We start from the raw sequence: 11800 nt of genomic DNA on the forward strand, positions 1-11800 counted from the left end.
TTAAAGTTGAGGAAATCCCTTCTGACTTACAACTTGATGAATAAGATTATAATTCTGTTTTAACTAATTTGTAGTAGCAGGATTTATAATTAATTCTAAACTACTTTCAGTTTTGCAGTTCTTGAAATTAAAAAGAAGGGTAGATTCTGTAGAATATAACTTGAGAATCTGCCAAAAAATCTCTGAAATAAATTTAGAAGAAACACTGAGGGTAGGTCAGAATGACTACTGTCTCCTTGAGGCATGAACTATCCTAATCAGGATAGGCGTTTTTACGACAGTAACTGGGTGACTGTAGACCTGGTATAGTATGGAATTAACCTCTCTAAACACTAGGATAATGGACACAGCCATACAGAGATTCTCATTTAGTATATCCTACTTTTTCCCTAAATCAAGTTGTATAACAAGCTTTAAAAGTGATTGAAAGCTGCTCTGAACTACATCTGTAGTACTTCAACATAGATTTGTAGGAGTTGCTAGCAGTTCCTTTGCTATTTGCTCCTCAAGCCCCCCCTACAGTACTTAAAGTCTAGGTGGCAAGGCCAATCGTAGAAGTCTGGTCACTCTGAAGGCAGGACCAACACGAGGCTTATCCTTAAGGTGATGTTAAGCATTTTTTGACTGGAACAAAATTGTATGAGGTGTTGGGAAAGGCTGTAATTTCCACAGAGGGCGCTTTGATGTGCTAGTACTTAGTTTGAAGATAGGTGTCAAATTTTCAGAATAACTTAGAACTTTTTATGTAATATTTCTAGAGCAACCAGTAGCAACTTTTATTTTTTCTCCCCAAGGAAGATGCAACCAATATTACATCACTTAAATTAATGTATATGAATATTAATGGTTCATATCCATAAATTATACTCACATAGTTCTGAAGAATCACAAATTATAGTTAGTAATGAAATAAAAAATGCAACTAATATTATGAAATGTGTAATGGCAGTATTAGTACTGAAAAGCATAGTATATACGTTTTTTCTCCTACAGATCACTTTCTCTGACAGTGTAAACCAGATTATTCAAACTCAAACAATTTAGAAACTATTGGTATGGCAAAATATATATGGCTTCTAGCTGAAACATGCATTTTAAACATTATCAATTTTATTCTACTGATAACTTTTAAAAACAATTGGCTATCCTAGTAGCTAGAAGTAATTGGGAATACAAAGAAGTTTCATTCTTTTCTTTTTTTTTTTTAATTTAAGTGGAATATTGTAGGGATAGAAGCAGAAATCATCTGTCCTGCTGTCTGTTCTCTATAAATACTAGTTTGAATCAAAATAAGAGTTTGTTAGAAGTTTTCTTGTCTTGCTCTTTAACTGTTACCTGTTTTTTTTTTTTAATTTAAAAAAAGATATTTATCCTGATTGAACTGCAATGTTTTTCCCCAAGGAATAATAATAATTCGTAATATCTATATAACTATTTTTTTTATTTGGGTCTTTAATCTGCTGTTTCACTAGAAAGTAATGCAGAGAGTGATGTGCAGTTTTGCAAACAGCTTCAAGCAAAGGTTTGTGTGGTAACCATTATCAACATCAACGAATCATTATGTGGGTTGAGTCAAATTATGTCAATACAGCTGCTTATATAGCAGGACCCTCAGCAGGTCTGGATGCTGGAGTTCTGCTACTGAAACAAAAGTAGCCCAACAGACTTGTTACGGCGATGTATTTGCATGAAATGAGTGATCTTAAAATGTTTCTTTGAAAAGTAGGTGAAATAGTATCAAGTGGAGTAAAACTTAGAAGGAAGGTAGGTTTATTTCAGGTAATACAATAGTGAGTATTTTTTGTAAGTAGAAAATATATAAGGTACATTAACATTCCTATATACATATATTTAATCCAGGGGATGGGGTATCCAATGAGAACAGTGATAGTGAGCTGGAGGATGAAGCAAATTCTAATTCAGCGTTACTGAAGCTAGATGAATGGCTTCATCTCAAACTGGACTCTGAGGTAAGTAGTGAGTAGAGAAGCTCTGGCTGTTTTAGGAAGCAGAGTTGTTTATGAAACACTGAGTAATCAGATCCAACAATAATGCTGTCTCTTGTAGAGATGTTCAAAACTTTGATAACATGGAAGTTGGATTAGAGTCTTCTAAGCTCAGTTAACCTCCTTTGAGCTAAAGTTTGCATAAGAAAGTGATGTCCCATAGAACTAAGCTCTTCTCCCTCTTATATGAAGCATGCATACATTCAGACTGGGTGGAGAGAAAAGGCATAAAGCATTTCATGACTTAAAGTGAAAAATAAGTCCTGTAAGTTTACTGTATAATAACTTGAATTTGGTGCAAAGCTAGTTGAAATAAAAGGTTCTAATAATGACCTTAAAGCACTTAGCAGCTTTCTTTAAATGTTTGTTTTTCTCCGGCTTCCCCTACAGTTTAGTCTTGCCCTTTGGCTTGGACTCTACTTGTTCTAGAATGCCAGATGCTGACTAATAAGTCTGAATGTACTTGTCTGATTTAACTTTCATTAGTCTTTAACAGAATTGAAATTCATTGCAGGTTGCTTGTTTGCTGTTGCAACTCAGACAGAAGTGGCATAGCTTATTTCTGCGTCGTATGCGAGCTCCTTCTAAACCGTGGTCTCAAATTGATGAAACAATAATAAAAGCAATCATAACTGTTTTAAGTACTGAAGAACAGGCTGCAGGTTTGCAGCAGCCTTCAGGAATTGGTCAGAGGCCAAGGCCTATGTCTTCTGAAGAACTTCCTTTAGCATCTGCATGGAGGTCAACCAGCAGTAGAAATAGCTCGGCAGAAACTGAATTGCCTGATGACTCCTCTAATGCTGAAAAGTAAGCTATTGAGATCTTCTAGAGAACATAAGCAATATTTTTTTTATCTGTAAAAGCATCACTTGAATTTCTGCTAGTCACATAAAGGAAGAAAAAAATGGCAGTATAGATGGAAGAACTGGCACTTTCCTGTAGTATACTGTAGCTGATTTCACTGGTAAGTATTTGGTATGTATGCATGCTGTTTGAGAGGACATTCAGGAATGTCGTTCATGAACTGTGTTCTCTGGGAAGAAGTATCAGAAGAGAAGGTTTGACCCTAGCATGCAAAACAAATGCATAAATATATATATTAGTTATTATTAAAGTGTTTGATATTGTTTGGAATTACAGTAATTGCATATTCGTGGAAAACACTGATATGTACATGTAAATTTTCCTGTATCAAACTCTTGTATCTTAAAACATCCTGTACCTTCCTTTACTTTTTAGAATTTTAATGAAATCTATGCCTCCAGTGTTCCAGCCAAAGAAATACAACAAAAAAAACACTTCGCACTCCAAACGAACATCAGATGACAGGTCGGATCAATCATCAGCGAGGTCTACAGACAGTAGTAGCTATCCTAGCCCATGTGCTAGTCCTTCTTCAACAACATCTGGAAAGGTAGAGTTCTCATAAATTATCCCCCTCTGGTACCAGCAGAACTTCAAAAATAAATTCCCCGTTACTTTTCAACAACATTGTAGAACTTAGATTTTCATTTTTTAACAGCTGTGTAACATTAACTTTTAGAACCTAAAACCTAGACTAAATATCCTCATTATGCTAGTTTAGTAAGCAAAAAATGTTCTTCTTTGTACAGTGCTGAGTTAAAAGCTGAAGTAAAGCTATCTAAATAAAAATGATTTTTTAAAAACTACATATAATAGGCAGATAAGGTGTTCTCATTTCTACTCTGAATTACTGTTTATAATACAGATCTGAAAGAATTAGTACACTTTTGAATTTGCTTCTTGTGTTTTCGCACCTCTGTTTTCATAATAGCATATGCTGAGATACTGATTCTCTTTTTTTTTTTGTGTTACCTGCCTTACTTATCTAATGACAATTATTTTAACAAAGCATGCATTTTTATTGAAGTCACTGGTGTAATTCTCCCTGTGTACTTAATAAGCCAAAGTAATATTAAACCAATAACTAAGAAGAAAACCTGCTGTTCCCATAGGCAGTAACTTATTGGAAGATTTAATAATTTGTCTTAGGTCTTTCAATTTTTAAATTCAGCCAGTGTAAAAGAGTGTTTCCTGAAGGCAGAATTACAAGTAGTGTACTTAAAGTTAATTCTTCTAGACTGCAGCTTAGTTTCACCTGAAGATGTGTCAAACTTCAAAGAAGTTTATTTAATCACTGGACAATTTAGGCATATTCTGCCATACTTCATTGCTTTTCCTCATGAGTGATTGCTTTGGAAAATGCTTCAAAAATGTAAAAAACAGACCTGAAATTCATTTAAAAAACAACCCAGGCAGAACCACCACAGAGGTTCTGTTCTTCTAGCAGAATATGGGAATGGAGGGCAGGAATGCAGTTGAAAGTTTTATCTTCATGTACTAAAATTCTTTAAAAGTAAAACCATAGAACCTGACTTACTTTGTTAATTTAAATTTATTTTTTCCAGGCTTCCCAATCTCCTTCACCAAGATCAAATATGCCAGTTAGGTACTTCATAATGAAAAGTAGCAACTTGCAAAACCTTGATATTTCTCAGCAGAAAGGTATATGGTCTACAATGCCAAACAATGAACGAAAACTAAATAGAGCTTTCTGGGACAGCAGCATGGTTTACTTAATATTTTCTGTTCAAGGATCTGGACACTTTCAGGTGAGTCTGTAGTTAATGCTAAATGTTAGCTCTGATTGATGGTTTAGTAAATGAATACGTTTGGTGCAGAGGTTTTTGCTTCAAAAAGGACTTCTGACCTTTTACTTAGAATAAAAAAGACTTTTCAGGTAACTCAACCTTTTGCTCAAAGGCTAGTAGTGAATTGCCTTCAAACATCTGTCAGAATGCTTACGGCCTACATTAATCTGTTAAAAGCAGACACACACACAAAAAAAAGGCAAGGACTTGCTACCTTTTTCTTTGCATGCCAAAACTAACACTGTAAATGTTAGTAAATGACTAAGCAGCTAAAATCCAATGGCAGCTTTCTAAATTTAGGAAACTCATAGATGTCTCTGACTAACTTGAATAATAGCTGTTTTGCTTGAACAGTATTTTCTAAAATCTGTGAGGGGGGGAAGTCATACTATGATACTTGCAGAGCTTTGTCTTGACTTGTCAAATGTTTAGGTCAGAGGGTGTGATCAGTGTGACCTATGTAAAATGTACTATAATGCTTTACTTTAAAAATTCTAGCTTAGCAAGATATTTGTCATCAAAAGTTGTCCAATTTGAAGTTAAAGATCTGACCTGGTGGCACAAAGTTGCATGTTTACTGTTGTAGAGGAGGGTGAACTCAGTTGTTATGGGTAAAGGAAGTTTATCTTTTTTATATAAATCTACTTATAAGTCAGCTAAATGTAAAAACATAATGACCTAGTCAAAATACATCTGTATTGATAATACCATGTGATAATTTGGCAAATGCAGATGTGCTACTGGAAAGAAATTTTTGGCATGCCGGTTGGTTACGAAAATGGTCTGTTGTACTGGGGCTCTTGGAGAAGGAAACAGGCTAGGAAATACATGCTGAAATCTGGAGTGTGAGTAGTTGATGTTGCCTTGCCCTCCAGTTTTGACAATACAATGAATGTTCATGAAAATGTGAGACTTCCATTACTATTACTGTTCTCTTGCACCAAGTCTGTCTTTGCTTTCCACTTCTTTTTTTTAAACCTCCATTCCTTCTATTAATTTCCATTTAAGTTTGTCTTGAGCTGTCTAGGACTGTGGTGGTTTAACACCTGTAGACAGACAAGCTCCACCATACTGCTCTCTCATTCCCCCTCCTCAAAAAGACAAGGAGAAATTATGGTGGAAGAAGAGCTCATGGACTGACATAAGGATAGGAGCTCATTTGCCAGTTACCATCATAGGCAAAACAGACAGCCTAAGGGAGATTCATGTAATTTGTTGCCTCCTAATAACAGACTAGAACAGCTTGAACTAAAAGCACCAGCCCTTCAACCCCATCTATCCTATTGTCTCTTCTCCTGAAGCAGAGCAGGCAAATGACAAATGGAGGTTGTGGTCAGTTCTTAGGCCCGGGGGCTCTCCATGGGCGCCACAGCCTCCTCCAGGCCACATCCACCTGCTCCAGCGGGGGCTCCTCCACCCATGGGGGGGCTGCAGCGTGGAGATCTGCTCCATGTGGGACCCATGGGCTGCAGGGGGACAGCCTGCTCCACCAGGGGCCTCTCCCTGCACAGCCCGCAGGGGAACTGCTGCTGCCTGCCTGCAGCACCTCCTGCTCTCCTGCTGCACTCACATGGGGTCTGCAGGGATGTTTTACTCCTTGCTCTCCCAGCTGCTGTTCCATAGCATTTTTTCCCCTTTCTTACCTCTGCTCTCCCAGAGGCCCACCCAGCATCACTCCCTGGGTCAGCTCTGGCCAGCAGCAGGTCCCTTTTGGAGCAGCTGGAGCTGGCTCTGCTCTGACATGAGGCAGCTGCTGGGCTCTGCTCACAGAGGCCACCCCTGCAGTCTCCCGGCTGTTACCAAAACCTTGCCATGTTAAGTCCAATACAGCGTCTTAAAGCAGTAGTGTGTGCTGGGAACTCAGGAGTCCAAGAAGAGCAGTGCCCTATATATGTCATGGCTGTCACAAATTTGCCTGAATGATTGCATTAGAAGCGCTTGTAATTTTTTTTTCTTTTTTTTGGGGGGGAGGGGCTCATAGGAGGCAAGTAGGGGTGGCCTGCTTAAAGAACTGAGAAGAAATTTTGGGTTTAGAATTTCTCTAATTTCCTATCTGTATACTTGTCTTTCTGGAATTTCTTTCCAATTTTTTGAATAAGAAAACCAAACACACTGTGACTTCTTTCTTTGATGAACAGCTATGTTAAAATTTCACAGAGTCAGTAGAACAGAGGGAATGAGAATGAAGGAATATATTTTCTGTAAGAAATACCTACAGCTAGCAAATAATAACTGACTGTTTTGTAGTAGAACACTCATCTTGATCCCTTACACTTAAATGCTTTTACAACATACTTTAAACTTTGTAAAAAGTTTAGAGCCTTTTAGCGGTAGTCATGAGTGATTGAGAGGCATTCTCAATGGTCAAATTCTAGAAGGCATATTTGAAAAGGAAAAAATGAAAGATACTTTTAATTTCCAGATGTAAACTTTTTTAAATATCCAGCTTCTTGGGAGAGAGTGAGAATCACTCAAAGTAATTTGAAAGTTTAGTCTCCAGTCCAATCATTACTTAATTCCAAAGCAAATAGATCTAATCTAACTGTGTTTTTCCTTTCACATTTCAATTTTTGCTCCAGGGATTTGCCAGAATGTCTTCTGAGATAGGGAGTGAAAAAAGTCAAGACTGGGGATCTGCCGGTTTAGGAGGTATATTTAAGGTGGAGTGGATCCGAAAAGAAAGCATTCCTTTTCAGTTTGCACACCATTTGCTCAACCCTTGGAATGACAATAAGAAAGTACAAATAAGCAGAGATGGCCAGGTAATATTACTGTCTCATAGCATCTCCATTACTTGATGGAACTATGTTGGTTTTATTTTTACTTCCTTTAGGCTTGACATCTATCAGCTGTCTTGATGTATTTGTTAATCTGAATCACAGTTCATTGAGGCACTCTGCATATTCCGCTAATGCGGTACTGTTGAACTAATGGAAGCTTTGTTGTGGAACAAGAGAAAGTTCATGTGGTAGAAGAAGCATTACTTGGCAGAATTTTGCACTACACCTTTGAAGTAATAGGTCAAGTTGTAGAAACTGACTCGTTGCTTTAATATGTATTGTATTTATGCTTTCAACAAAACTATATACTTCACGTGGAAAGTCTTCTGTAGAAGTACATTATTCCTTCATACTCCAAATTTACTAGTTACAGAAACTAAATTGTCAGATATAAATTGTATGTTTAATAGTAGCAGTAGAAATAACTTCTCACATTTCCTGCTTGTTTCTAGGAGCTGGAACCACAAGTTGGAGAGCAGTTGCTACAACTTTGGGATCGTATTCCTTTGGCAGAAAAAACTCAACTGAGTTGAGGATGTAAAGTAATATAGTAGAGGTAGGTGATTTCATGTATTATTTGCTTTTTATGATAGAGGAAAAGCTATCTATATGCAATATATCCTTACGGTGTTTAGTTTTGCAGTTTATTGATTAACAGCTACAGTTAGTAATAAATGTTCTTTTCTTCTTGCTTTTTTCAGCTGTGGTTGTCAAAACATCACTTAAAAGTGGTAAAACCAGCACTGTGCCTACAACATAAAGAAGAGGAAGAAGGTGGTGCAAGAAGCTCCTGAAGTTGTTAGTAATGCTGTGCTGCTAGCAGTGGCGGGGAGAAAAAAAAAAGAAGAAATTATGTTGTTTTCTTTATTTCTGTATTGTAACAATAATGTTACTCACCAGCCTGGTTTTGACAGAATTGTATTTTTTAATGAGGTTATTTTGTATGTGGTGAAAATTTAGAAAAAAGGTTTAATTTGGAACCAAGTTTGAAACAATGGACCATGTTAAGTTAGTGGGCTTTAAGTAGCACAGCAAGTAGTTTAAATGCACAGTTTACATTTGAAACTTTCTCAACACAGTACAAAGTGGAAGAGAAAACAGTGTAATATTAATCAGTTTTGCAGTTTCCTTAAAGTGAATGAATTGAGAGTTGTTGTCTCCTAATACACTTTAAGATTCTGTGTATTGGTTCAAATTCTATATGCGCAGTGTGAGAGAGCAGTATTCAGACAAACAACTGGGCAGCTGGTGAATGTCAGTTTGTTGAAATACAGAAATAAAAGGAGTGTGAAACTTCTTTGAGAGTAGATTGGTCCAATGCGCACTTCCAGTTTAAATTGTTCTCTACCTTTGTGTACTTCCAGTTTCAATTGTTTTAGACTTTCTAAAGGTATTTGCACTTTGGCAAGCTGAAATAATCTTCCAATGGCCTGGTGCCAAGTGGAAGTCTTAAGAGGGCACTAATGTGGGCATTATTACAAGGTGATTTTGCTGTCTTTCAAAAAAAAAAAAAAAAAAAAGCTTTCTTTATTTTGAGCTTCTCCTTAAAAGTCAACTTACTGTTTTATAAGGCTGGTATAAATTCAGTCTGTTCACTGTCAGCACGATGTTTGTAGTTACTCTAAAATAAGCTGAGAGCTTTTTCTGCTTCTGAGCCTGTTCTTACGTTCTCAGTGTCTAATAAAAATATTCATACAGAGTTCAGAATACCCAGTGTACTCACTTGCATACTGTGTAGGGACTGCCATGCATAAACAATTGGTTTTGTGTTTCCAAGACTGAGCTTTTGTAAAGCTGGTATTGTCTAATATGGTGTTGTGGGAGACCATGAATGCAATGGAGGTGTGAGGCTAGTATTGCTTTCTCCAGTACTTTTGGGCCTGTGCACACAAAAGAAGGACAGGTAGTATTGTCTTGTTCAGGGCCCCATGCACACCAGGGATAGAAGTGGAGCACATGGGCAGCAGGGGTGGTGTGTGATCAGTTAACAAGCCCAAGTGGTGCTTCTCTGGCTTGACAATAAAAAAAAAAAAAAAAAAGCGTGGCTAGGGAGTTTGGCGTTCCTTGAGGTCTTTGGCTGCACCAGCAAAGTCTTGTCCAGAGAAGAGGCTGTCTCCTGCTTCTTGCCTGTCTGACAGCTGTGGTTGTGTAAGTCAGTCCTCAGGAGCCCAGATACTAGGTCTAGCCCAGTCTTAGTTAATTATTGGACTTGCTGTCTTTATGATGTAGCTAATTATACTACTCATCTGTATTTATTCCTGTACCATTATTTGGAGAAAAATTGTTCATTTCTAAAGATTGTTGTATATGTTACTATATCCCAGGGCTTGGCAGCAATATGGTAGCTTCCTTAAAACATTGCTATCCCGGCCTAAACCTTGTTTACCAGCAAGTGATGGTACCTCTTCATTTGTTCTTTCTGCCTCACATTCTCCCATGTGCATTGGACTCCCTGCTGCAGCGTATAGGTTTCAAGGGTACACGTGGGAAACTTCTTTCAAGTTTCTTCATGTGTAAGAATAGGAATTCATAGCTCTTTTCGAGCTTTAAATGTGACTGATAGTATCCTCTCTTTTAATAATTACTGTTTAGAGAAAGAGAGAACTTAAATTCTAGAATGGACAGCAATTTTTTCATTCAAACAAACAAAAAAATCATGCTTGGCTTTTAAGAGAAGGGGAAGAAGAAATAATAAGGTAAGTATTCTTTAGTAATGGAAATATCCTTGTACTTTTTCCAGCAAAACTTTGTTGATAACCTATATCAACTAAAACTTTTGGGATGTCTGATGATTTTATTTATTTATTTATTTTTACCCTGCATGTGTGTATAGGTTTATGTGGAATGGTTGGGTAGCCAGGTGAGGCTGTAAAGGTGTCCTCTGTAGAAGAGACAGATAAGCCAGTTCCAGCCAGCTCCAAAAGGGACTAAAGCTGAGCCCATCAGTGACAGTGGTTGTGTCAATATGTTTACATATTTAAGAAGGGATAAAAACAAAACACCATGCAGCAGCAGACAGAGGAGAGAGCAGTGAGAACGTGAGAGAAGCAGCTCTGCAGCCCCCCAGGTGAGTGCAGCAGGAGGTGCTGCTTGCAGACAGCAGCAGTTCCCCTGCGGGCTGTGCAGGGAGAGGCCCCTGGTGGAGCAGGCTGTCCCCCTGCAGCCCGTGGGTCCCACATGGAGCAGATCTCCACGCTGCAGCCCCCCCATGGGTGGAGGAGCCCCCGCTGGAGCAGGTGGATGTGGCCTGGAGGAGGCTGCGGCCCATGGAGAGCCCCCGCAGGAGCAGGCCCCAGCCCGTGGAGAGGAGCCCACGCAGGAGCAGGGGGTCTGGGGGGAGCTGCCGCCCACCCGTGGGGGACCCAGAGCCGTGTGGGAGCAGTGCTTGGAGAGCTGCTGCCTGTGGGCAGCCCCCGCAGGCTCAGTTGGGGAAGGACGGCATCCCTGGGAAGGACCCCACAGGGAGCAGGGGCAGAGAGGGACCGTGAGGTAGCGGAGGAGACGAAGCGTCAGGGACTGACTGCAGCCCCCATTCCCTTGAGCTGCTTGGGTTGAAGAGAGTAAGAGTGAAGAGTTGGGGAAGTCAGGAATGATGTTGAACCTGGGAAGGAGGAGGGCTGGGAGGAAGGTGTTTTCATTATTTTTTTATTATTTTTTTCTTCACTGCTCTACACTGTTATCATTTGACAATAAATTACATTAATCTTCAAACTGAGTATGTCTTACCTGTGATGGTGATCGGTGAGTGCTCTCTCTGTAGTTACCTCAAGAGTTTTTTTCCATCATGTTTTTCTGCACTTGTCCTGGCGAGGAAAGTGAGTGTGAGAGTATGGTGGTGGATGCCACACAGGTTTATCACAGCACAATGTGACAGCGTTTTGAAATGAGCATTTCAAAACATGTTCATTGAATTCATTGCTCTGACTGTAGCTGGCAGCAATGTCCGTAGAATCAAACATTTTACGTAAAAGTAATTCAAGCTCTAGGAGGGTACACAGGAGCTAACTACATATTGAGAGGTGGTCTTAAAAGCACACTTGGAACTACTTTCCTTCCATGATTTGTCAATGTTTTCATGATGATCAAACTTAACACAGTTGGTTTTGTTTTACTGGTAAGCAAATGTTTTAAACTAAGATTTACAGGGCTTTGCTTTTTTCATATCTTTAATAATTTTAGTAATGACAAAACTCTCATAACTCCATACTCATGGTGAGGATTTTTACTTAATGTGATATTTTTGGTTCTATTAATATGAAAACCTCTTTATTTTAATTTTTATTTTCTTCCCTAATTGTTCTCTATCTTGCTCATTTATATTTTCTTCTTTCTCTCCTTTTCC

The 11800-nt window shown here is 38.5% G+C and overlaps 1 protein-coding gene across 3 annotated transcripts in view; it reads left to right on the forward strand.

The window, feature by feature from the left end:
* The window catches only part of YTHDC2 (YTH N6-methyladenosine RNA binding protein C2), a 32772-nt gene extending 23615 nt beyond the window's left edge, over window positions 1-9157 (forward strand). For 2 of the 3 annotated variants that reach the window (XM_084504454.1, XM_084504455.1), the window contains 7 exons: window positions 1861-1970; window positions 2521-2813; window positions 3246-3420; window positions 4436-4639; window positions 7258-7440; window positions 7911-8014; window positions 8160-9157. In XM_084504454.1, the coding sequence (XP_084360580.1) occupies window positions 1861-1970; window positions 2521-2813; window positions 3246-3420; window positions 4436-4639; window positions 7258-7440; window positions 7911-7991 (1046 nt within the window). In that variant the 3' untranslated portion in view covers window positions 7992-8014; window positions 8160-9157. Of the gene's footprint in view, window positions 1-1860; window positions 1971-2520; window positions 2814-3245; window positions 3421-4435; window positions 4640-5410; window positions 5524-7257; window positions 7441-7910; window positions 8015-8159 lie in introns of all 3 variants that reach the window. The other variant, XR_014687261.1, reaches the window with a different exon arrangement.
* The last annotated feature ends 2643 nt before the right edge of the window (window positions 9158-11800 follow it).

Source organism: Aythya ferina (assembly GCF_964211825.1).
Source record: "Aythya ferina genome assembly, chromosome: Z".
NCBI classification, from domain to species: Eukaryota; Metazoa; Chordata; class Aves; order Anseriformes; family Anatidae; genus Aythya; species Aythya ferina.